This window comes from Sordaria macrospora, chromosome 6, assembly GCF_033870435.1.
Source record: "Sordaria macrospora chromosome 6, complete sequence".
Classification (NCBI taxonomy): Eukaryota; Fungi; Ascomycota; class Sordariomycetes; order Sordariales; family Sordariaceae; genus Sordaria; species Sordaria macrospora.
Genome location: NC_089376.1, coordinates 2,510,048 through 2,534,285, shown reverse-complemented (window position 1 = coordinate 2,534,285; position 24,238 = coordinate 2,510,048). Strand labels below are relative to the sequence as shown.

Genomic DNA, 24,238 nt, shown 5'->3' with positions numbered 1-24,238 from the left:
ATTAGGTACAGTTTAGTAGTAAGCTAAAGATTATTATCCTATAAATTTATAATTTTTATATTGAAAGTATTATAAGATAGGCTGTTATCATATTCATTACTATTATAGAGCCAGAAATTAAGGTTAATAATAATAAATTTTCCTAATTTAAGGAGGAGTGCTACGAGCTTAAGCAACACATGAGTTGCTTAAGCCATCGAGACCCAACTGTCCGCCTTTGATGACCAGTGTAACCTTCAGAGGGTCAAGCACTGACCCGAAGGACGCATGCAGGCTCACTAACGCACGAGCTCACGGTGAGCTAACACCATAAGTGAGCCATCATCACAAACGGACACTTGAGACATAGGAAACATGAACAGGCACTCAAGGTATAAAGAGACGACTGGAGAACTCAGATTGTCAGATAGTTTGACAGTAGTCAATAGATCATTATCACCGAGACCAGTATTATGAGCATACTTGTTGTGAACCTTTTGGCTTCACTGAACAGCACTGATAGTTACTACCTTTAGCTATCTCATTTAGGCAGATCAGACTGCCGTTTGTCACAAGGAGAAGGTAGAGAAATATATTAGACTAACGTAGGAAGAGTATATCGAAATACTATGAAAGAATGATAAGAATACATATTATTATAGCCTTAGCTATAGGTAGTCATTACTAGTATTTGATGAGATAAATTAGATACTAAGAAACCTAAACGACTCTAGTATTATAATAGAGAACTTGAATAGGAACAAGGGACCTATTAAAAATACTATATTAAAAAGTGGTAATACTAGGAATATAAATATTAACCTTACTTTGTTAAATAGCTAATTTAATACAAAGATATTCTTTGAGTTAAACAATATTATATATATATTAATGTAACTTCTTTTATAAAAATAGTGTTATATAGTTACACTGCTATTCTGTATGGGTGGGGAAGTATCAAAATTTTCGCGAATCAATGCATTTTCGCGAATCCGTGAACCTGACCCTGTGCCTGGCACGCGTTTCTAGCCCAGACGAGTACTACTGAATGCGGGGCAAATTGTAAGAATTCGAAGGTTCAGACAACCATCTGCATCTTCATCACCTCCATCGCAGTTGCCATCATTACCACCCTATCACTAACATCACCATCAGACAGAATTTCAGTACGGAAAGAGCTAGTCCCTAGCCGAATGACAGCACCACCTCAAATCTTAACCTGGTTTTGCAGTCAGTGAACAATCACTAAAATGCGTTCTGAAAGACGCTCTTTCTCCGCTAACGGCCTCTCTGTCATGGTGGCACTCCGCGGGTTGCACACTGCGAAACATGATCTTCGTGGTACCTACCCATTGCCACTGCCGGTTACCCAATCAAAAATCGCACTCAGTCGTAAAGTGGAGCTAGCTGGCCCGGGTGACCGGCGCTCGACTACCTCCGAACCCCCGACTTCCATCCTCCCCTCTCCTCCGGCTTTACTCCACAGTTTCCTTAAATGGCCGGCAAGCCTCCCGGATTGACACTCCCTATTTCCTCTACCCATTGCTTATTCACCACAAGGAAATTCTGCGTATCAGTTACTTGTATCCACCATTTTCTCATCATGAAGTTGCCATCTTCTGAGGCTGTGGCGTCGTTTCAGGCTGCTCACCAAGCTGCAGTTGGTTCCTGATTTCACGTCACAGCCGGCACTGCTTCTTTCATTTCCCTCGCAACCTCGCACTTGCCTCCAGATTAGGATCCGGCGCTCTTCCGAATTACGCCCCGTACTTGAGCTGCTTGACTGGATCTGGGAAATGTTCCGTTCTTCGGTGGCTTCTTAGGCAGACAATGAACGTCCCAGCAATGACTTCAATTGACATCGGCCAGCAACCTCGTCGGACTCAATGATCTCGACCCTGGTATGCGATTCCCTCGATGCCTTCGGCTATTCCTTCATTGTCCCTTTCAATCGGACGATACAGAAGGGCTCGAGGCATACTGGTCGCAAAGACCGGCCGGAGGAAGGAACCCATTAATTTAGATCCCACGTGGAGCTTTAGCGCCAGGAATGATGAGTAAACCATATCGGCGGCACCGGTTGTGTGAGCTACCCCTGGGCGGAGGAGGTGTGGCGTTCGTGGCACGTAACGGCTATGTGCAATTGCTGATTGTTTCGTGTGTACAAGGTCAATGAATAATCTAAAAGACAAAAGGAAAGGGCTTCTAGAAAGGTTCCATTTCAGAAAAGCGATTTGGGACTCGACCGACATTCCATTCATCGTGCCGCTTCAATGTCATCACCGATAGGCTCATTCTTAGTAGCCTTCGCCGTCTGGCTTTCCGGCTTGCCATCCTTGTGCCCATCCTCCTCCTCCCAGAACTTGACATTCTTTTTTGTCCCCTTGATCAGCCCTCCCAGGTCAAACGGATCAACCAGCGTCACCAAAAACGGTCTTTTGTCACTGTACCCCGGTCCAGTGACCTCGGTCTTCCCGTCCCTTGCCGACAGATACGTCTTGGTGCTTTTCGGCAGGTACCTCCTCGGATGTCTGACGTTCATCAGCACCTGGTTGATGAGCATCAGGCTCGCCTCAAACACATAAAAGAACCACTCGTAACGGATGATCGGACTGAACGACATCGGGTCGACAGATTTGTCGTCGTAGTGAAGATCCGCTATGCTCCAGTACTCGACCACGCGGAAGATGGTTCGGATGGTTAGGAGTATGGTCGACGCGTAGAGCGTCCAAAGGACCTTCTCCATCTTGGCGCTCCTGATGCCGCCGCGACGGCACCGACGGTGGAACACGCCGGCTAGGAGAAGGAAGAGAGCGATGACGACGACCTGGATCAAAAGCGCCGCTTTGAGGAGGTTCCGACCAATGTCTTGCTTCCAGCGCGGAAGGGACTGGTTAGCACTTAGCGATGCACCGTTGCCGTTAAGGGCCTCGACGACAGTGGAGATGAAGGCAAAGGTGGTGATAACACGGCCAGGGTGGATCGGTGAGTGGTATGGGGCGTAGTACAGGATTCTTCCGAGGATGTTGTAATTGGCTAGCTCGGCGATGGGTCTGATGCCATGTCAGTAAGCTGTTTGACAGCTCTCGTCTGTTTGTTGTTGTTATTGTTGTTGTTGACACTCACGGCGCTGCGTATACCAGACAGGTGCTGACGATGAACTTGACCAAGTCACCATAGTCAAAGGCGCCAAGTTCTCTGACAATGAAGCCGGCAGTGAATAGGACAGCGCAGGATACATAGAAGCCGGTCAATATCCAGCTCTTGTAGTGACTATGTAGCGCAATCAAAGTAAGTACATGTTTTCTCTCGACATATGTGGTTCAGAAAGCGTACAGGCACTGATAAATATGCCAAATACCAGATGCACCGAAGGCAACGGCAAAGAACACCGGAGCACCCTTGTTAGGCGCATAGAAGTAGATACTGCCGTCGACTTGGAAGGAGACTATGTCAGCTGTAAATTCAACAATGGAATGTCAATAACAACATGGGCTGTCATACCGTACTTCCCGTCCGACATGATAAGGAGACTTTTCGAGCGAGGTTCAAATGTAGTAGTTTTACCTCGAATGTTTACTGGTGTTGTTCCGAAACCAGATCCATATCAACAACAATGCGAAGACTATGCAGCGTTTTTATGTTGTCGTTGTGGTTTTCAAATCCCAAACTGTTCAACATTACTCTGGTCGCATTGGTCAGTTTCGTTGGTTTCGACGCTTTGGAACGTCCAAATTCAGCGATCAGCACAGCCTTACCGCACAGCCTTACCGCACTCCTCATCATGTGTAGTTCTTTCGACTTGGACGAATGAGGGTTGTCACCTTGCAAGCCACGGACGAATTTTATCTCCGTATTACTGTGGCTGTACAAGGTGAGCAATACCAGATGATCTTCTAAAACTGTCGATAACTGGGCTTACTTAACACTCCCAACTGGACTTTTCGCCCTTTCTCGTTCGCAGAACGGAATCATTCCCGTCCATTCATCTTCAAGGTTCGTAGTTTGTCCAATCCCGGTTACCGAATTCTTGGGCAGTTGGTTTTGGGTTGACGATGAAAATGCGCTGTTGGTTCGATAACGACTTTCTCTGACATGGAAGCCAATATTGGAGTGTTATAGGCCAGCCAGCACATAGAAGTTCGGTATCATCTGTCGGCAATGGATAGACCGAAGCACATGGTCGCTCGTTAGGAGAAACGGAAGGCGTTTTCAAAGTGTTGAACGGATTGACGAGAAGATAGAAGGTGGCCTTCAATTTTACCAGGCATGTCTGTCGGCGCAGCAATGTGATGAGGCAATAGCAATAGTTATGACGAGCTGCGCAGATATGGTAGGTTCTTTTGCAAAAGGAATATTGAGTCGTCGAGGTCCCAAACAACAGATTGCTAGTAGTTCATCACGGAGTTCCTAAGGGCGGAAACCGATGTGGGAAAATGATCAAGACGCTTCTCTTCGCACTCCCTTCCCTCCGCACATCCCAGCATCCAGCACACCACCGCCTCTAATACCGCCCGGATGATGTTGATATCGTCACTTCGCTTGCGTGCCTTCCTCAATCTTGGTGGCGTTCTCAAAGCCACACTCCTCGACGAAATCAGGCTAGTCAGGTAACATGTCGACTGGCGGTTCCTTGTTCGCTCGAAGCACGACCAGCACAACGAAACATCCTATCCTTGACTGGAGTACGAGAAGCATGAGTATACCTGGTCGTAAGCTGGCTCGGCACACCGTTGTTGAATTCGACTTGTCGTATATGTTATGAGGACAGCCTAGATCTTAAACAATACCGCTGCCAAGCTATCCCGTCCTCAAAACCAGACAAAGTCTTCACTCCCCGGATTTTACAACAGCCATGACTGTGAAATGGGAATAAAGTCATTTAAACCACAAAGCCCTACTTGATGATGATGAAACGCCGCCCATATAGCCCTTTTGGTAACAAACAAACGCCTTTGCCCATTCTTCAACCATGTTGGGGAATCGGGCAGTAGTAAGTAAGAGTAAGAAAAAGCAACGCAATGTGAAAACCGCCTTTAGCGTCCGTCCATGAGTTGAAACTGGTCTGCATGCAATGATGTTGTTGGAAGAAGAGCGCAGCCGCGCTTTCACATCATGTCAATCTCCTTGGTCTCCGCAGCCCGCCCACGACCATTGTCGGTCCAGAGGCCCACGGCGGCATCGGCCTCCTTGTGGGTGTAGGGACCCTCCTTGAGCTCCTTCAACCTGTTCAGTCCAACCACGTTAGTCCCAGATTGCTTACAAAGTCTCATAGAAAAAACAGAGAAACTCACCTTCTCCTGTGAGGCTTGCCCTTGGTGTGCTTGACAAGAGTCGATTCCATGTCGAACCACTTGGCACACTCAACGCAGTAGTGCCTTCCCAGACCAGGCAGATCCTCAACGGCCTTGGTCTCCTTGTAGAGCTCCAAGTGCCTGGCGTTGGTCAAATCCTTCTGGACCTGATCAACATCTCTGTTCTCCCATGTTAGCCATCCGTCCATTACAGAGTGCATGGGTGTGCTGAGCCTGTCACTCACCTCAGGCGACGCCTGGTCTTGCACTTTGTGCGCTTAGCGAAAACGCCCATTTTGAATGATTAGAGACGTCGGTGGAAAAAGTATGGTTTGATGTACCCGACAAAAGAACTGTCAGGATATAGTTGGAATTCTAAATTCCAAATGTTGGTTACTTGGACGGCGTTGTGGTTGTCGTCGTCGCAGTGAAGGTCTCAACTGGGGCAATGCACACAACACACAAGAGAGGCACACATACAGAAGGGTCCAGCAGCGAAGCACAGTTGACAAAAAAGTGGAGAAAAAACTCAGCACAACGGTCGCCGCCCATTGAACGGGAACCTGTTCAATTTTTGGATGGCCAGCTGCACAAACCAGCCGGCAGCTTCTGGCACCTGGCCCGGGCTGTCAATTGCCTTCACTGACAAAATGCGTATCCATCTGTCGCAACCCAGATCGGCTCTCAACGTGGGAATCCACGGTGATCCGGTCTGGGACTACCAACCTCAATGCCGTAAAATGCCCACCGGCACGCCGAGGAACGGAAACGGCACGGCGTTGGCATCCGACTACTTTATCTCCAAAATCCCCATCTCTCGACGACTTCTTCCGGGTGTTGTTGCGCCTGTCCTCCCCTCCCTCGGAGCGCCGTCCGTTGTTACGAACCGGGGGCCCACAGCGCCGGAGCGAACGGAGCGACGCGGAGCTAACCAGGCTTATCGCCCTCGAATCTCCTTTCGCGGCCGAGAGGAACCAGCGAACTGGCCAGGGTTCTGGCTTTTCTCCAGTTCCCACTGCTGCTACGCTACCTTACACTACCTTCGCCGAGCCGGCCAACGAACCGGGGCGACCCCACCCTAGGGGCTGTCTCCAGATTTGCAGAATTTTTATCATCTTCGCCTGGTCCCTGGCGCCCAAAGGCAGTTTTGAGGATGGTACTTGGAGGACTAACAGATGGTGGAAATTGCTAGAGCCGACGAGGTGAGCTCCTTGGAGTTTGGAGATGGAGGGTTCAAAAAGGTTGCATCTTCTCGTCAACACCTCGTAACTGACCCTCCGGCTCGCGCGGGTCATGCTGTCTTCCCCTCCCTCCTTTTTGAGATGGCCATTCTTTGAGCTTTCAAGTCTTGACTCGTTGACCTTTGACAACGGACCAATCACAGGCCGTGGAAGATGGGGTGGTCGTGTGTTCTTTTAGGATTTGCGTCACTGGTTGGAAACCAGCCTTGTAGTCCACACTTGTCGTTCAAGCGTTCGTGGACGTTCCATCCCGCCTGCCCCACGTCAGGATGATCGAGGCGGGGACAATAATTATAACACGGTGACCCTGAGCGAACCGGAATTGGCGAATGAGGCATTTGCTGGATAAGAGATCCATCACCGTGCGATGGAAATAGCAATGGGGAGATTGGCTTTATACATGTTTGGACCACCAGCCGTACTTCATGGCAAAGGAAGAGATGTCATGGAAGCAGAGAATTGTTGGAGACGGAGCTTTGATATTGACAACAGCACGGCAGTGGTTGGGGTGTCAAGGCTGCCCGTGGCTGCAGAGTGCAGCAAGCAAGCACATGCCCATCCGAGCCGAGCGGCAGTCCCGTCTGGCATCTGGGGTGGCACGCACGACAGCAGGTCAGGTACATACACAGTAGGCTACTGTACACTCTACATTAGTTTTCCATCCGTCATTACTGGCTACAGCAGGCCGAATGTCCTCTCCTCCTTTTGGCCACAAGACGGTGAGGTTGAAGATTCGGGATTCGCAATCTGGTTTAATCCCCGGACGGACCGGTCAAGACGGGGACTCTGGGTTCAGATAGATCCTGAGGTCCGGATGCCCAGGAAATGATTCAGTATCGATCAGCAGCAAACCATGGCATGGCAGCCTCGGCTTCAACACGGTTCAACCCACGCGAGCGTTCCCCTGGACCTATATGTAGAATCCAACTCTGTTCGCTGGGTCTCATCGCTGGCCCCTGGGGTCCGGGGTGTCTGTTTACAAAGACATAATGTACGTATATGTACATGGAAGTGCAGTCGCCGCGAGGGATGCACAGGGCAGTCCAGGGTTACCTATCCGTAGAAAGGCTGAGGACGTGAAAGCATCCCGGCCCAACGGTCGTCGTGACAGTCGACCCCCTGAAGTTGCTGGAGTCGCCGGAACTGCCTCTGGGCCGCAAAGGTCGATGTCGATGCGGTGACCGGTCGGCGGTAGGCAGCGGATTTGCAGCGGATTCCCGGAAGCTGGATCGTGAAACCCGAGGGACGACGCTGCGGGTGCATAGCAGCCCATCAAATGCTGTCCATCATGGTTCTCGGCATCAACGTGAAAGTCGAATTGAAACAGGCTAGCGTCGCCTTTGCCTTGTACCCGATGTCATCTCTGGCTTCCCCCACACTGCAAAAGTGGTCAAAAGTTAGAATTGGCCGGTTGCTGATTGGCCGGAAGTCCCATCCATTCGGGCGAGCCAGGTACTTGCTCGGCTATGACGGTGGGAGGGGAGCTCCAGCGGGTGGGCAGCCAGCCCAGGTTCAATGGAAAGGCAGGGAGTCGCGTTACCCCCTGTGGTTGCCACAGCACCCGCTCGGTCCATGTCGCTGCCAGACTCCACGAGTCCTGCCAGTCTGTGTGGTTGGCATTCCGACCTAAAATCCCGCCCGCTCCCGTGGACCACTCATGGACCGCTTGAGCCAGATTCTTGTTATCTACAAAACCTCTCCACCCGGCCGTATTTTTTTCCCTCTTTTTCCCTCTTCGCAGACGTCCATCCCTCTGCTGAAGAAAAAGCCCGTCCTAGTTTGGGGAGCCCGTCTTTCCATTCTTTTTTTTCTTCTCTTAGTTTGTCCTTTTGCGCAACTCTCCCCTCTTGTTGTAATTCATACCTTGCTCACTTGAGCTGAAAGTCAATATGTTGGCCTCCCGTCAGCTTTTGGGCGTTGCCCGGAGCCGTGCCGCCGCTGGCCTCGGCCGCCGGTGCATGGCTACCGCCACCGAGAACCCTCTCGACCGCAAGGTAAGTCCCCCCTACAGCGCCGCATAGAGCATAGGAAGATGAAGCGCATAGAGTCGCAAACGAGCGCAACAGGGCGCTGACATGCCATGTTTGTGGGAAAATAGGTCAAGCAGAACCTTCTTGAGGAGGGTAACTTTATCAACTACAAGAAGATGTCCGAGAACCTCGCCATCGTCCGCAGCCGTCTCAACCGCCCCCTCACCTTGACTGAGAAGATCCTCTACTCCCATTTGGACAACCCCCATGAGCAGGACATTGAGCGCGGTGTCTCTTACCTCCGCCTCCGCCCCGATCGCGTTGCCTGCCAGGATGCCACCGCCCAGATGGCCATCCTCCAGTTCATGTCCGCTGGCATGCCCTCCGTTGCCAATCCCACCACCGTCCACTGCGACCACTTGATTGAGGCCCAGATTGGTGGTGAGAAGGATCTCGAGCGCGCTGTCAACATCAACAAGGAGGTCTACGACTTCCTTGCCTCCGCCTGCGCCAAGTACAACATCGGTTTCTGGAAGCCCGGCTCTGGTATCATCCACCAGATCCTCCTCGAGAACTACGCTTTCCCCGGTGGTCTCCTCATCGGCACTGACTCCCACACCCCCAACGCCGCCGGTCTCGGTATGGCCGCCATTGGTGTCGGTGGTGCCGATGCCGTCGATGTCATGGCCAACCTCCCCTGGGAGCTCAAGGCCCCCAAGGTCATTGGTGTCAAGCTCACAGGTGCTCTTAACGGCTGGACCACCCCCAAGGACGTCATCCTCAAGCTCGCTGGTATCCTCACTGTCAAGGGTGGTACTGGCTCTATTGTTGAGTACTATGGTAAGTTTTACTTCCCTAAACACATTTTCCCTCTCGATGAATCCCTTTGGGGATCCTGTAAACGCCTTGAAATTCCCGCCAATGGTCTCGTTGGAATTGGCAAATGCATTTGCAGACTACTCCGAGGCATGTGAGTTTATCTCACTGCCTTGACTGGCCTGTCAAATGCATTTTGTCCTGACTTCGATGTCAATGGACGGGAAGTCACGGGTTTGGCTGGACCCACTTGCCCCTTTTCCATGGGGCGGGTTGCCAACAGCAACAATCTGCACCAAAATACCAAACATTGGGAACAACATACAATTCAGGCATACTAACAATGACACAGGCGAGGGTGCTGAGGCTCTTTCTTGCACTGGCAAGGCTACCTGCGGTAACATGGGTGCCGAGATTGGTGCCACTACCTCCGTCTTCCCCTACGACAAGGCCATGTTCGACTACCTCGTCGCCACCAAGCGTTCCGAGATTGCCGAGTTCGCCAAGGTTTACCAGAAGGAGCTCCGCGCCGATGAGGGTGCTGAGTACGACCAGCACATCGAGATCAACCTGAACGAGCTCGAGCCCCACATCAACGGTCCCTTCACTCCCGATCTTGCCACCCCCATCTCCAAGTTCGCCCAGGCCGCCAAGGACAACAACTGGCCCGAGGAGCTCAAGGTCGGTCTTATCGGCTCTTGCACCAACTCCTCTTACGAGGATATGACCCGCGCTGCTTCCATCGCCCGCGACGCTCTCAACCACGGCCTCAAGGCCAAGGCTGCTTTCGTCGTCACCCCCGGCTCTGAGCAGATTCGCGCCACCATTGCCCGCGATGGTCAGCTCCAGACCTTCGAGGAGTTCGGCGGCACCGTTCTCGCCAACGCTTGCGGCCCCTGCATCGGTCAGTGGGATCGTCGTGATACCCCCAAGGGCACTCCCAACTCGATTCTCAGCTCCTGTAAGTTTCCACTCTCCCAGAACTGGGTAAATTACCGCCTTACCGGTAATTTACACTCAAATACTGTAAACACGTGCTAATAGGTGTGTAATTAACCAGACAACCGTAACTTTACGTAAGATACCGTAATTACTATTGAAAGTTTCAGTAACATTCAACTAACCTTTTCTATAGTGGTCGTAACGATGGTAACCCCGCCACCCACTCCTTCGTTACCTCCCCCGATCTCGTTGTTGCCATGTCCATTGCCGGCTCCCTCTCCTTCAACCCCTTGACCGATACCCTCAAGGACAAGGACGGCAAGGAGTTCAAGCTTCAGGCCCCCACTGGCGCTGGTCTCCCCGAGCGCGGCTACGACCCCGGCCAGAACACTTACCAGGCCCCTCCTGCCGACCGCACCACCGTCCAGGTCCAGGTCTCCCCCACCTCTGACCGTCTCCAGGTCCTCTCTCCTTTCAACGCCTGGGACGGCAAGGACGCCACCGACATGCCCATCCTCATCAAGGCCCAGGGCAAGACCACCACTGATCACATCTCCATGGCCGGTCCCTGGCTCAAGTACCGTGGTCACCTTGACAACATCTCCAACAACATGTTGATCGGTGCCATCAACGCCGCCAACGGTGAGGCCAACAAGGTCCAGAACTTCACCAACGGTGAGTGGGGTGCCGTCCCCGCCGTTGCCCGTGACTACAAGGCCAAGGGCATCCGCTGGGTCGTTGTCGGTGACTGGAACTACGGTGAGGGCTCTTCTCGTGAGCACGCCGCTCTCGAGCCCCGTCACCTTGGCGGTCTCGCCATCATCACCCGCTCCTTCGCTCGTATCCACGAGACCAACCTGAAGAAGCAGGGTATGCTTCCCCTCACCTTCTCTGACCCCGCCGACTACGACAAGCTCAGCCCCGAGGACAAGGTCGACATCCTCTGCACTGAGCTCGCCGTTGGCAAGCCCATCACCATGAAGGTCCACCCCAAGAACGGCAAGGACTTCGAGATCAAGCTCTCTCACACCTTCAACGAGGCCCAGATTGAGTGGTTCAAGAACGGCTCTGCCCTCAACACCATGGCCAAGAACGCCAAGAACTAAGCAGTAAAATACCCATAAAAACATCAAAAATGAGAATGACAAGAGGGACGAGTAAGGACGGGACTCTATAAAGGAAAGTCGGGATGGACGGGCGGCTTTCAGGGATTTTTTAACTCGGATCGGCGTAATACGCAGACATCGCGCTTTTTCTTGTTTGTATGTACAAAGTCATGGCCTTTGCGTTTCAATTGATTTCTGTGAAATTCCCAACAAAAGATGTTGATTGTTTCATCCCGCGTGAATGATGTTTTCTGACATCGCTTTTCATACATGCGCATATTGTCTATCAAACTTTAACCCAAACGCAGATCTCCGGCAGAAGCTCCTCCACGCTGTCGATATAACATAACAGCCATCAGACCTAGATACTTGGGGGTTGTGGTGCGGCCTGGGGACCTTTCGTCAACCGCCTACTTGTAAGAAAAAACCTGGGACAGTAAAATATTCTGGGACAATCAGAAATGTGAGCGTTCACTATAGGAAATTGTTAGTGGGCAAAGATACAGCAACGAAAACCACGACAACGAATTTTCTAAATTTCCAAGCAAACTCCCGAAGAGTCTCTTAAGGAGAAGAAACTACTTTGAAGAAGTTGCAAAAAAAATCGTCTTCCAGATTGAATGAACGAAAGCTCACAAACCTTTCGTTCCTCACCAAATGTCGTACTTTTGGGGATGCGCGAAACCGTTAAAGCAAGTTACACTTTTATTGGGAAAAGCATTTGCAACCTGAGATTCTCACCAATGCTCTAACCAAAATGGATGCAATCTAGTAAATGGCTCTTTAATATCTTTCTGAATCTCAAAGATTTTTTTTGGAACTTTAGAAAATTCGTTGTCGTGGTTTTCGTTGCTGTATCTTTGCCCACTAACAATTTCCTATAGTGAACGCTCACATTTCTGATTGTCCCAGAATATTTTACTGTCCCAGGTTTTTTCTTACAAGTAGGCGGTTGACGAAAGGTCCCCAGGCCGCACCACAACCCTCAAGTACTGTTAAAGATTGATCGTGAAAGTCTCATCCGGAATCCTGAAGTATTCCAATATTTGCCCAATAAGAGATCCAGTCCGTTCACCTTTGCGTAGGAGATCGGTAACACGATAGTTCCTTCCCGGACACAAGTATACCTAAGCAAGAAGTCGGAGCATGGCCTTGTCATAGGGGAAGACGGAGGCAGAGGCACATATCTCAGCACCCCTATCCAAGATTTAGTAAATAGGCAAAAGGTTAACGACAGAAGGGTTTGGGAAATGGTTGTCATATCTTGGAAGAACTCCAGACGTCGTCCTTGCGAGCGATTGAGCCAACCCTAACCCCTGTATCGTTGAAGGCTCGGGACTTTGAGTACCGGTATTACAAATTCGCCCATGATTTGTAATATGCACTTATGCGCTAACTACGGGTACGTACTGCTGCTACTTATCTTATCGGGTGGCCAATGTGCAGCAGCAGTTCCCAAAAATGCGGCGCGTCAGTGTGCTTCCTCCAGTTCATGGTTTCAGCAACAGCAAACGCTACAAGTGTGTATCGAAAGACTGCAACTACTTCTGTCCATCTTCTCGTTGGTTTTCGTCAGCTTTTGCGCATGTCACAACCTCTCCCTCCAGTCGCCCCCAAAGCCATGATGGCTTCGTCAGCCTTTTCAGTGCTGAATGGCTCTGCCCAAACTCCAGCATTCCCTAGCGGGATTCCAAAAGGACCAAAGGCATCCCATCACTCGCATGGTAAAGCCGGCGGCGCCAAAGGTCATGGTGGTTCTGCGGCGGTCCATGGCGTGAATGCCGTCCACACCCACACGGCCATGGGCAGATGGTCCATTTTGCCCAAGGAGCCTCCAAGTAAGTTGGAATCGCATCATCTGTCCGATCAACTGTCCAGCTTCAGTCGTTAACCATCGTTCGGTCTTCGCTAGAACCTGATACTATCAAGGCAATCCACGTCTATGACTTTGACAATACTTGTAAGCACGACACCCTCCCGTTACCGTCATAACACTTTGACTAACCCGGCTCTCTACAACCAGTATTCAAGACCCCTCTTCCGAACCCTAAGCTCTGGATAGGCCCTACGATCGGCACATTATCGAACCCCGATGCTTTCGTCAACGGCGGATGGTGGCACGACTCTCGCATCCTTGCTGCGACAGGAGAAGGACTTGCAAAAGAGGAGCCCCGCGCATGGGACGGGTGGTGGAACGAAAAGATCGTTGAGCTCGTTGAGCTCAGCATGAAGCAGAAGGATGCTCTTGTCGTTCTGTTGACGGGTCGCGCTGAAGCTGGGTTCAGCAGTCTTGTACGGCGCATGCTGGAGAGCAAAGGGCTCGTATTCGATATCGTCGCACTCAAGCCCGCCATTGGCCCCGACAACCAGCGTTTCACAAGCACGATGAACTTCAAGCAGGCCTTTTTGGAGGCACTGATGGAGACGTACAAGCACGCCGAGGAGATACGGATTTACGAGGATCGTGTTAAACATACACAAGCATTCCGAAATTTCCTGGCGGACTATAACAGAAAACAGAACGCCACGCCAACTCGGGGGCCCATCACCGGAGAGGTTGTTCAGGTCGCCGATATCTCTACCTTCTTGGATCCAGTTGTGGAAATTGCCGAGGTTCAGCAACTCATCAACGAGCATAACTCTTCTTTGGGGAAGCCACGGCGTGGTCACCGGAACGACCGCCTCATGATCAAGAAGAAAGTTTTCTATACGGGTTACATGGTTGGAAGCGCTGACACAAAACGACTACTCAGTCTCGTACAATTGCCGACGAATTTATCCGATACCGAGCTCAAGATACACGGTAACTACATCTTGATCTGCGTGGGATCAGCCTCGCAGAGCATCCTGGACAAGGTGGGTGGCTTGCGTGCCAAGATGACCTGGGAGGTGACGGGGACGGCGTGCCTCGATAACAAAGTTTGGGCGGCGTCTGTCAAGCCAGTACCTGCCACCGCGGAGTTCTACACAGACAACCAGTCGCCACATGTCGTGTTGGCTATCCGTGATCGCGCCCGTCTTCAAGACGCCAGCAGGATCCAAAACTGGCAGAAATTGCCAGCGGACAAGGTGTTGAGGTTCGAGACGACTGTGGATGAAAAGATCCTGCTCCGCATAGAGCCTGAGGATTCCCATGGAAACTATGGAGAAAGTAGAGGGAAGAAGAGGCATCATACCAGCCATGAAGACGACTTTCGGTCGCGGCCAAGCGCACCGGGTGCGTTCTCGGGTCAGGGTGGCGCATATGGACAGGGAGGTCGAAACGCTCACCACCAAGGAGGAGGCTTCCGTGGCGGAGGTAACCAAGGCGGTGGCAGCGGTAGGTTCAACCGCGGCGGAGGTGGTCAAGGCCAAGGACGTAATTTCAGGGGCGGAAGAGGAGGCGGTCCAGGTGCCAAGGGTCGTGGTGGTCGAGGGGGTGGTGGTAGTGGCGGCGCTGGTGGTCATCACTACAAGTCGCTCGATGACCTAGGGACAAAAGACAACTCCGGCGTCTCCTATGAGGATGAGGGGAATTCGTCTCACCAACAGCAGCAGTCGAGAAACAACACTTTTCAGCCGCCTACAGCCCCGGCAGCGATGCAACAGCAGCAGGGCGGTGGTGGTGGAGGGTTCTACAGCAACAATGGGAACAACAACAACAACAATACCCAGCACCCGCCACCATACCAGCAACAGCAGCAGTATGGTGGTGGTGGCAGTGGTGGCGGCAGCGGCGGCTGGCAGCAACAACAAGGATATCAGAATCAACCACACCAAGGCGGAAGACCAACAGGTGGCGGAGGCGGCGGAATGGGATATGGATCGGGAGGACCGGATATCAACTCCTACTACTAGGGATGGCCGCCGCCGCCGCGGTACGACTAATTTGGATATTAGTGTTACTACGACACTCCAAGGTTCTTCTTTTCTTTGACTGGATTGGTTTGAAGGAGACGCAGAGCATTTGCATAGATATTGTGTGTTACAAAGCGTCGGTTCTCGGATGGTACTTTTAGCGATCCATGGTAATAGCCAGCACTTTTATGGAGGTATTGTCACTTTTTTAAGATTCAAAGATAGACAGTTGTAGGGCAAGAACAGGCGTGCTGTAAAATTAGTTCCATTCGGTGTCATGTAAATTACAGTATCGCGCTGTGAATAGTCTCTACCTTATAGACGCATAGTACACACCCTTACGGACTTCGCTAACCTGATATGCATAGAGCATTGCAGTTGAGGTAACCATGTGGAAGTCTTACTGTAAGTACTGTAAATTACTCCACTGGGTACCTCGATGGCAACCCCTGACTAAGGTAAGTTGACACGGGGAGCTCCATCGACATTGGAAGACTGTCAACTGCTTCTTGTCACAACGCCTTCCTTTCCGGCTGTAGTTGTGGACAGGCAAAGCTTCAAGATGCCACGTCTTTTAGGTACGGTTTGCGCAATCGTCTGTTTTTTCCAAACCGAAACTTCTGGCAAAATCACTGACCTTTCAATCAATTGCTTACAGCTAGCGCATTGAGCCTGCGGCGCGACCCGCGCTTGCTCAAGCTCCCGCCCTACCTCTCTCTGCTCTGCATCGTCGTTGGCGTCGTCTGGCTTTTCCTTCTTCCACTCGACGACTATTCCCGAAGAACATACATATCCGAGAACGCCCTATTACCAGGCCAAGTCCATACATACTTTGGTGGCAGCGATCAGAATGTCTTCCGCGCGTATAAGTACGAGACGGACGAGCTGGCTGGCAAGGGAAACATCGAGTACGTCCACCGGCCACCCTCGTTTGGTTTTGGTCTGGTCGGGAACCTTGCTAACATAAGCTTGCAAAATTCAGGGTCAACAACAAACTCGAATCGATTGCCAAAGGCCTCGGTCTGAAAGTTGGCCGTCAAAACTTCACCTACAGTTCCGCCGGCAACACCCATTCCGGCCAGAACATCTACGCGATCCTCCAAGCCCCGCGCGGCGACGCCACCGAAGCCATTGTCCTCGTCGCCGCCTGGGAAAACGTCAATGGGGAACTCAACCGCAGCGGCGTGCCCCTCGTTCTCACCCTCGCCCGTTACTTCAAGCGCTGGTCGCTCTGGTCCAAGGATATCATCTTCCTCTTCACGCCCGACAGCATCGCGGGCCCGCAGGCCTGGGTCGACGCATACCATGACGCCCACGACTCGTCACTCGTCGCTAGCTTGCCCCTCAAGAGCGGTGCGTTGCAGGGCGCCATTGCCCTTGACTACGCCCGCGAAACCCGCTTCAAGAGCGTACATATCGTGTACGATGGAGTCAATGGCCAGCTTCCCAACCTCGACTTGATCAACTCGGTTAATCATGTGGCTGGCGGCCAGATGGGCATGGGCGTTGCGATCCAGGAGATGTGGGAGCACAGCAATAGCTATCATGATCGGCTACAGACTATGTTGCGTGGTATGCTGAAGCAGGGGCTGGGACTGGCGAGCGGCCCGCACAGCAGTTTTATCCCGTACCATGTGGACGCGGTCACGTTGCAGCCGTTCGGTGACGGCTGGCAGGATGAGATGGCCATCGGAAGGGTTATCGAGGGCACCTTCAGGAGTCTGAATAACCTGCTGGAACACCTGCATCAGAGCTTCTTCTTCTACCTGCTCATGCAAAAGGAGCGCTTCGTCAGCATTGGCACGTACTTGCCCAGCGCCATGTTGGTGGCGGCCAACTTTACGATTATGGCGATTGCTCTTTGGGTGAAGAGCGGACAGCCAGAGGTACGGGAGGTCATCACGGAGAAGACCGAGACGGCTGAGGAGGCTGGGAAGGTCGCTTTGCCGAACCCCCACGTCACGGTGGAGAGGGATCTTTTTCTTCCTTTGGTCCTCGTCGCAGCCTGCCAATTTGCAGGCGTGGTGCCTCTTTATCTGTTCAACCACCTTTCAGAGAGTGTAGGTGTCTCCCCCTTTTCACCTCTTCCTTGCCCGTTGCTGGCGTGCTAACGTGATCACAGGCCTTAATCCCAGCCTTCATCTTCTTCACCATCCTCTCTGCCATTCTCCCCTTCCTCCTCTCCAGCATCCTTCACAACTCGACGACCTCAACCACAACCCAACAATATCACCTCATCCGCTCCTTCTCCCTCCTCCTGCTCGGCATGTTCCTCTCCTCACTCGCGACCCTCAACTTCTCGCTCGCCTTTCTCGTAGGCGTCTTCAGCGCTCCTCTGACATTCGTTCGCCCTTGCCCCAACTCCCCCCTCAAATGGCTGTCTATGGTCGTTTTGTATGTCTTGTCTCCGACCACGGTGGTGTTCGTTGCCAGCGTGCTTCCAGGTCTGGATGAAAAGGTGGGGTATGGGTTGGGAGAGGTGCTGAGACAGGCGGCGTTTGCGTGGGATGTCACGGGGACGTATACGCCTGTTGTGGTGTGGTGTGTGTGGTGGCCTGCTTGGATCGTGGGGGTTGTATCTGTCTTGGGACGGCCTGATACTAGGGAGAACAAGGTGAAGAAAGCTTGAGGAACCTGGTTAAAATGGTTCAACTTGGGAATTTGTTGGGATTTACGATTAGACTCCATTACTCGGTACATACTATTTCCCAGTTTTGGTTCATTCATGGCTGTTGGAACATGAAACTGAATATAGATGTTCTCAAAGCCTCGCGACATACGCACCATCCAAACACTTTACCAACTGACACAGTGTCATCTAACACCACGAACCCGACGGAACCCTCAAGCACTTGGAGCTCTTCTTCCCACCTTTAACATCAACCCCTTTCCATTCCCATTCCTTACAAGAACCATCACCACAGTTCACAAAGATATTCGTGCCAGTCGGCAGCAAATTGCCCGTCACGTTGACAAGTGTGAACCCCGTGATAAACACACCGTTAGTTGGCGGCGCATTCTTGGTCGGAGGACTGTAGGATTGGTCGACCACGATGCCGTACTTGGTTATATTTTGCAGCACGACGTTGCGGTACGTGATGTTGGAGACGAGACCGGTGGTTGAGTGTTTAGTTTTGATTCGGGCGCCTGAGGTGGTAATCGAAATAGGGGGGGTGGCATCAGAGTCTGTCTGTCTGTTTCTGTTGCGAATGCGAAAGAGATGGAAAACCAATGAGGAGGGGGAAAGGTGGGTGTGGTGTGTTGCTTACCGTTCTCTGAATTCGCAATCACCGAGTTCTCGAACAGCACGTTCTGGACAGTGTTATCGCTTCTTCCGCCAACGGAACCAATGGATAAACCGTGGCCTCCTGAGCAGAGACCGTTGCGGAAGGTGATGTTCTGGGTAAGGTAGGGTAGGTAGACGAAAGCTCATTGTCAGCTTGAGAGCTTCACCAAACTCTCCTCTCGCAAAGAAGGAAGAATAAAACCAGGCGAACTTACTGTCCCCGAATTAACAGCAACACAATCATCCTGATTCCACACCCTCGCACCCTCAATCACCACCTCACTACTGGCCCCGATATCAAACGCGTCCGTATTTCTTCCGCCCTTGCCAGCATTCCACTCCATATCTCCCGCCTTGTTATCAATTGTCACCCCTTTCACAGTCAAATTTTTGCACTGGTTGATACTGAAGACATGAACAGGTGCGTTCACGATCGTGATCCCCTCAATCACCGAGTTTACCAATTTGTGAACCTGGAAAAACTTCGGTTTCGCAATGGGGCCGTTTTGTCCTAGCCCGTCCCAGTACAGTTCGCCGCTGCCGTGCAGTGAGGAGAAAGGGAGGCCGCGGATGGTGAGATTGGAGGAGGAGGAAATGGAGAGGAGGGGGCCGGAGAAGCCCGTGGAAAGGAAAGGGAAGGTGGTTTTGCCGACGAAGGTTACTGTACTGCCTGGTTTGAGCTTGTCTAGATTGAGAGTGACGCCGGCGGGGACGAGGAGGTTGGAGAGGACGAGGTGTTGGCAGGAGCTGTTGCGTTTGGCGACCTGGAGGAGGTCGAAGCCCGAGGAGCCGGCGAAGATGCAAGGGGGTGTTGTCTGGTTTCCATATGGAGGTGGTGGTGAGATGGAGGCTGCTGCTATTACACTGCCGAAGAAGAAGACTGGCGCGAAGGACGTAATGAGTTTCATGTTCGTGGTTATCGGAAGTTGGAAGAGCGACGACAATCATGTGAATGTGAAAACATGAAAACAACAGCGAGATGACCCAGGACTTTCCGTCGGCAATGCCATCTTATATACTCATTCATCTACGTGATAGTCCTTGTAATTCATAGTCTTCCCAGGGCGGGAAGCGGAGGGGGGAGGGCGGAGGCGAAACAGAGTTGTATTGATGGTTCAGAATGCTATGCTGTCAATTTATCCAGAGATATCCGTACACTTGAGTTGATGGGCCGGCCGTCCGGCCGTCCGTCAAACACAGGGTGTGGACGAATGCCACCGAAATCAAACCAACAGATAGCTGACCAAGGGTATCCAATCCAACTAGGTTGTCGCTTCAATTACTCGGCCAAAGATGGCTAGAGTCGTAGCAATGCTGTCCTTACCAGATACCCGCGTTCGGCGCACATTTCACCGACCGAAGAAGAACCAGGAGAAGTTGTCGTCAGTAAAGGTTGCCCCTGAGGTATGAGCAAAGAAGAAAGGATGAAGGCGAGAATTTTGTTGAAGGAAGATCCGCCTGTAGTGCTTGCGAAACCTTGGTCGTTGTGCGCTTTTGGCCTTTCCTACAATGGTTCTTCCTCTAGATTTATGTTTCTGTGATCTTGTTAGGTTTTGGTTGTCGAGTTGTCAGTTCCGTCTCGTCTTCCAACGGCTGATGAAGTCAAAAGTGGGGCACTTGCACGGTGAAGCTTCACCTTGCCTTCACCGGTGCAGTGCCACCGAATTTTCCTCCTTCAATAACACCAACGATAAATCGCAAAACCTTTCCGCAACAGACCCGTAAGTTTTGAAGAGAAAAGTTACTATCTACAGCTTGATCTAACCTATTTATTAGATTTTCTGTCTTCTCATTTCGACTTTTACCATCAGTCAAGCTCTGTTCATTTTCACCACCTTGTCTCATTCCACCATCACCAGCACCAACCCAAAAGCCATCAACATGTCCGACAACAAGCAAAAGAGCCAGCAGGAGATTTCCTCCGAGTTCACTTCATACTACCTCCAGCGAGCAACCAAGGAGTTTGCCGAGGATCTGGACAAGGTGCGCACGGCCGACGACTTTAAGAACGATGCCATCCACCTGCTCGTGAATGCACTTCAGCAGGGCACTGCGCTCTTCTCTCCCGAGGAGCAGAGAAGGATAGTTGAGACTGCGCCGGAGAGGAAGTGATTGGGACGCAAGGAGAAAGAGTTTTCGAAGGGAAGGAATCGTGGGAAGTTCAGACGGGTTGGCGGCTGCTGCGTGGTGCATGATCGCAGGAAGGTTCAAAGACGAGAGGACGTCTCTCAAGCGGACATTGAGCACGGCATTCCATAGGCCGAGGAGTGGGAAAGGTTGGATGCACCTGATCCTTGAGAAGGCCATGCCCATTTTATCTGCGTCCACGAAGCTATGTAACATGGCATGGCTGGAGCATGCATGGCTGGAGAGAGATTGATCGGTCGTAGCAGACCGAAGACAAGCCGTTCCCGTCATCTATAATGGTAGTCCGGTCGGTTGCATGACCAGAGTGGGAGAGCAAGTCAGACGCCAACGGCATGGAGGAGTAGAGCATGGGATACCCGTAACAGCATAGGAAATGCGAGAAGTGAGAACAAAGTGTACAGCACGAAATTTCCGCTATATGTATTCAATGAAGGAGACTGGATCACTGTGGCCGTTTCGCAATTCTATCGAACATATCGATAATTTTGCATCAGAAATACCCATCTTGATGTAAGTTACTCTGCGTTTGCCTCTATAGGCGGTGGCTGAGAACCAGTTTTCAACAACATCCAGTGTCAGCTTGGCCGAGTGGTTAAGGCGACAGACTTGAATACTCTTATTCAGCTATCTGTTATCTTCGGATGCGTAGGTTCAAATCCTGCAGCTGACGTTTTCTTTTTGGTTTTTGTATCTTCTCTTTCTCATTCAACATGACTTCCATCGACATATATGGGATGGTACTTTTTTGATTTCTTTTTGGCGTTGCTTGGGACATTTTTGGAATGGCATACCATGCTTGTTCTCTGATTTCTGGAATGTTGGTACTTCATTCAAGGTGGTGGTGGATGGGTTCTTGGCTAGGCACCAGACCAGGTTTAAGAAGGAGCGATAGAAAGAAATGGGAAAGGGTGCAGTGAGGATTAAAAGATTGCTCGGCCGTCCCTACTCCCTGCTCCCTCTTTTAGAGATGGGCAAGGACGTACAGGGGCTTAATTAACACTTCGCCTCGACTATTTTGATCAGTGTATGATATGTTTACCCTGTCCATGTACGGGTGGTTCGGGTTGAAGCTCTGCCGAAGTACGGTTCTTCGGTCCCCAAGATACACCCAGCATTCTCCCCACTTTTTCCACAACTTATCACTGACAACAGGGCCCTTCACGTCTAGAGTTCCATGCCTTTGAAGGGGAGAACCGAAAGTTGGATCATAATACCATGGACGGGGAAACTGGCCGCTGGGTTAAACAGAAAGCACCGCCAAGACGCCAGGGACAGTCGAGAGAAAAAGTAGGCCCCTCCACTCCACTTCCGAACCAGCGACCTATCCGACACGGACGGGGACCCCTAACCACGCTCCCCACGGCCGCGACGGAACCGTGGGAACCACCGAGTGCCCGCCTGTCAGCTTTATTCAGCAGGACTAGTTTGTTCACCAAAAGCTTGGAGTCGGACCTTATTCCTGACCGACAATCGAAGAGGAGTCAATTTTATTTTATTTTATTTTCTCCTTGGTTCTTCCATTGACGTTGGATCATCAACTCCTACATACCTATTTCGCAGCAAAGACCGATAAGAGAACGCCAAATGGTCCCTTGTTGCTCTCGATAAGGCGGTCATACAACACCGACTCCCGTCCACCCTTTCCCTCTTTCGACAGGACAACATCGGCGATTGATCATCCACGACGAACTATTCGAGTCCCCGAGACGCTGTATACCATCCCAAGGACATTAAAGAGCGCTTCTAACCGGCGCTCACACAAGTCTAAATATTGACGAATACACTCCCCTCTTCCCACGGCGCATCTTATCCCTTGGGTTCTTGACCGACCACGAACGAACCTGCTACACGGATCACGATACCAAACGAATACACACAATGGCAGCCCAAACACTGCCTGCCTCCGGGGCAGCCGTGACGTTCAACACCCAGCGCACGCGTGCCTATCTCCTCAAGCTGCCGCTTTTCACAAGAGCCACGGTGCTGATCATTGTCTTGACGTGGGTCCTGACGTTGGTCGGAAAATCATGGGATTGGGACGTCAAGACGTGGGGAGCGTTGATACCGGACGAAATTGGGATTGCGACATGTAGGTCTTTTTCCAATCTTGGTCTTTTGATTTGGGTTTTGCGAGGGACTGGCTGGGGTGGAGGATATCACTGTGGAGGATGGGATGGGATGGGATGGGATGGGAAGAAAGCAACAGGCGCAGGCCAACGAGAACGGGCGAACCACCATGCCATGAATCCTCACTTGTGCGGAAAGCATGCGCCTGGGGTGGATATCAGACGGCAGCTCTTTGGGATGGAAAGAGGCTTCATCATCTGGAGCGGGTTATGCGGTTTTGGACCAAGACTTCTTGCACGAACACCAGCTAACACTCATGACAACAGTATACCGCATCAACACATTCCCCTTCATCCACCTGAACATCTTTCACGCAGTACTCAACATCATTGCATTCACGCCTCTTCTCGAGAGGTTTGAGCAGGAGCATGGTACTCTGACCGCTGTAGCGCTCTTCTTTGGCCGTAAGATATCCACCCCTTTACTTCTCGACTTCCGACAGCCTTCAACTAACACGCCCATTCTTCTTTAGCATTCGCCACGATACCCGGCCTGATCTACGTCTTCATCGAAAGATTCATCCTTCACGCCAACACACCAGTTATGGGAGCCAGCATGTGGGTGTTCCTGCTGCTTGGCATGGAAGCCATTCGCACCTACAAGACCAACCCTTACTTCACCATCAGCACCTACAACATCCCTACTTGGATCACTCCTTTGTTGCTGGTGGTCGTTACTGCTGCGTTGCTGCCGAGCTCAAGCTTCCTCGGCCACTTGGCTGGTCTGCTTGTCGGTTATGGATGTAAGTGTTGATCCCAACCGCTCCTCTACGTTGTTGAGTCTAAACCACTAACACGGATAATAGTCGGTCTTGGCTACCTCAAGTTCCTCGCCCCTCCCGAGTGGGCGTTGCGCTTCATCGAAGGCAAGCTCAACCTCTTGGGCAGACTGCCTCATTACGTCAGCGTGGACCAGAAGACCTTTGGCAGATTTGGTGTTCTCCCCCAGTCCGCCTCTTCAGCCGAGGCTGGCATTCCGTTTGCCGGGGTCTCCGGTGGTCAGCGATTGGGACCTTGAACAGATAACACGGGTTCCAGGAGCAATACTGCCACTACGTACATGATATGATGTACATGAGCAGAGAGCATGGGAAACGTATAAAATGGGTGCATATGGAGGGCATGATTCGTGTCATGAAATGATAAATATAGAAAGATAACTTACTGTTAATGTTTGATGTTGTATGACTAAACATAGGGCTGGAGGGAAATAAAAAGGGGGTGGTACGGGGTTTTCGGGATATACATCAGATTTCATCTTGGGATTAGGGCCCTGCGAGTATCGGAGTCTTCTTCAATGTGATGGATTGGCAATTATTCATCCGCAAGACGTCCATGGATGGACGATGAGGTGGGTTTCGATGTTCTCGGGGCTTGACGTGTCTACAAAGTCCAAGTCATGTAATGTTGGCCTTGTATTTCCGATCAGGTCTTCGAAAAAGGCTTACTCGTAAACCAAATCAACAAGTGCTTTTGTTTTGCAATTCCTAATT

General features: G+C 51.4%; 8 protein-coding genes and 1 non-coding gene across 9 annotated transcripts; 6 read left to right on the top strand and 3 right to left on the bottom strand.

The window, feature by feature from the left end:
• Positions 1–948: 948 nt before the first annotated feature.
• Positions 949–3,502, bottom strand: SMAC4_03520 (uncharacterized protein; the record flags this gene model as incomplete). The annotated part of the gene is made up of 4 exons (XM_003351169.2): positions 949–3,032; positions 3,106–3,252; positions 3,316–3,415; positions 3,484–3,502. The coding sequence occupies 4 exons, from the start codon at positions 3,500–3,502 to the stop codon at positions 2,237–2,239; spliced, it is 1,062 nt and encodes a 353-aa protein (XP_003351217.1). The 3' UTR covers positions 949–2,236.
• Positions 3,503–5,087: 1,585 nt separating this feature from the next.
• SMAC4_03519 (uncharacterized protein) lies at positions 5,088–5,568 on the bottom strand (the record flags this gene model as incomplete). The annotated part of the gene is made up of 3 exons (XM_003351168.1): positions 5,088–5,205; positions 5,274–5,453; positions 5,519–5,568. The coding sequence occupies 3 exons, from the start codon at positions 5,566–5,568 to the stop codon at positions 5,088–5,090; spliced, it is 348 nt and encodes a 115-aa protein (XP_003351216.1).
• A 2,616-nt stretch (positions 5,569–8,184) lies between these two features.
• SMAC4_03518 (uncharacterized protein) lies at positions 8,185–11,577 on the top strand. Its single transcript, XM_066089965.1, has 5 exons — positions 8,185–8,508; positions 8,613–9,324; positions 9,653–10,261; positions 10,361–10,376; positions 10,436–11,577. The coding sequence occupies exons 1-5, from the start codon at positions 8,404–8,406 to the stop codon at positions 11,346–11,348; spliced, it is 2,355 nt and encodes a 784-aa protein (XP_065947519.1). The 5' UTR covers positions 8,185–8,403; the 3' UTR covers positions 11,349–11,577.
• A 1,137-nt stretch (positions 11,578–12,714) lies between these two features.
• SMAC4_03517 (uncharacterized protein) lies at positions 12,715–15,539 on the top strand. The gene is made up of 3 exons (XM_024655424.2): positions 12,715–13,186; positions 13,261–13,308; positions 13,372–15,539. Exons 1-3 carry the CDS (start codon positions 12,787–12,789, stop codon positions 15,183–15,185), a joined length of 2,262 nt encoding a protein of 753 aa, XP_024511313.2. The 5' UTR covers positions 12,715–12,786; the 3' UTR covers positions 15,186–15,539.
• A 131-nt stretch (positions 15,540–15,670) lies between these two features.
• SMAC4_03516 (uncharacterized protein) lies at positions 15,671–17,919 on the top strand. Its single transcript, XM_066089964.1, has 4 exons — positions 15,671–15,763; positions 15,844–16,093; positions 16,168–17,245; positions 17,308–17,919. The coding sequence occupies exons 1-4, from the start codon at positions 15,748–15,750 to the stop codon at positions 17,812–17,814; spliced, it is 1,851 nt and encodes a 616-aa protein (XP_065947518.1). The 5' UTR covers positions 15,671–15,747; the 3' UTR covers positions 17,815–17,919.
• An 84-nt stretch (positions 17,920–18,003) lies between these two features.
• On the bottom strand, positions 18,004–19,379 carry SMAC4_03515 (uncharacterized protein; the record flags this gene model as incomplete). Its single annotated transcript, XM_003351164.1, has 3 exons — positions 18,004–18,371; positions 18,455–18,584; positions 18,687–19,379. 3 exons carry the CDS (start codon positions 19,377–19,379, stop codon positions 18,004–18,006), a joined length of 1,191 nt encoding a protein of 396 aa, XP_003351212.1.
• Positions 19,380–20,352: 973 nt separating this feature from the next.
• SMAC4_03514 (uncharacterized protein) lies at positions 20,353–20,583 on the top strand (the record flags this gene model as incomplete). Its single annotated transcript, XM_003351163.1, has 1 exon — positions 20,353–20,583. The coding sequence occupies one exon, from the start codon at positions 20,353–20,355 to the stop codon at positions 20,581–20,583; it is 231 nt and encodes a 76-aa protein (XP_003351211.1).
• A 610-nt stretch (positions 20,584–21,193) lies between these two features.
• SMAC4_13997 lies at positions 21,194–21,289 on the top strand. Its single transcript is given in 2 exon segments — positions 21,194–21,230; positions 21,246–21,289. It is a non-coding gene; the product is annotated as a tRNA-Ser (tRNA).
• An 801-nt stretch (positions 21,290–22,090) lies between these two features.
• Positions 22,091–24,225, top strand: SMAC4_03513 (uncharacterized protein). The gene is made up of 4 exons (XM_003351162.2): positions 22,091–22,708; positions 23,013–23,150; positions 23,219–23,488; positions 23,552–24,225. The coding sequence occupies exons 1-4, from the start codon at positions 22,498–22,500 to the stop codon at positions 23,761–23,763; spliced, it is 831 nt and encodes a 276-aa protein (XP_003351210.2). The 5' UTR covers positions 22,091–22,497; the 3' UTR covers positions 23,764–24,225.
• The last annotated feature ends 13 nt before the right edge of the window (positions 24,226–24,238 follow it).

What these genes read in the sequence shown, in the direction of transcription:
- SMAC4_03518 (XM_066089965.1), top strand. Translation starts at nt 8,404, where the DNA reads ATGTTGGCCTCCCGTCAGCTTTTGGGCGTTGCCCGGAGCCGTGCCGCC. An exon ending in AGAACCCTCTCGACCGCAAG is followed by an intron (nt 8,509 to 8,612) that starts GTAAGTCCCCCC and finishes GTGGGAAAATAG; the next exon opens with GTCAAGCAGAACCTTCTTGA. An exon ending in CTCTATTGTTGAGTACTATG is followed by an intron (nt 9,325 to 9,652) that starts GTAAGTTTTACT and finishes ACAATGACACAG; the next exon opens with GCGAGGGTGCTGAGGCTCTT.
- SMAC4_03517 (XM_024655424.2), top strand. Translation starts at nt 12,787, where the DNA reads ATGTGCAGCAGCAGTTCCCAAAAATGCGGCGCGTCAGTGTGCTTCCTC. An exon ending in TTTGCCCAAGGAGCCTCCAA is followed by an intron (nt 13,187 to 13,260) that starts GTAAGTTGGAAT and finishes GGTCTTCGCTAG; the next exon opens with AACCTGATACTATCAAGGCA. An exon ending in CTATGACTTTGACAATACTT is followed by an intron (nt 13,309 to 13,371) that starts GTAAGCACGACA and finishes CTCTACAACCAG; the next exon opens with TATTCAAGACCCCTCTTCCG.
- SMAC4_03516 (XM_066089964.1), top strand. An exon ending in GCTGGCAAGGGAAACATCGA is followed by an intron (nt 16,094 to 16,167) that starts GTACGTCCACCG and finishes TGCAAAATTCAG; the next exon opens with GGTCAACAACAAACTCGAAT. An exon ending in TCAACCACCTTTCAGAGAGT is followed by an intron (nt 17,246 to 17,307) that starts GTAGGTGTCTCC and finishes ACGTGATCACAG; the next exon opens with GCCTTAATCCCAGCCTTCAT.
- SMAC4_03513 (XM_003351162.2), top strand. Translation starts at nt 22,498, where the DNA reads ATGGCAGCCCAAACACTGCCTGCCTCCGGGGCAGCCGTGACGTTCAAC. An exon ending in TGTAGCGCTCTTCTTTGGCC is followed by an intron (nt 23,151 to 23,218) that starts GTAAGATATCCA and finishes ATTCTTCTTTAG; the next exon opens with CATTCGCCACGATACCCGGC. An exon ending in TCTGCTTGTCGGTTATGGAT is followed by an intron (nt 23,489 to 23,551) that starts GTAAGTGTTGAT and finishes CACGGATAATAG; the next exon opens with TCGGTCTTGGCTACCTCAAG.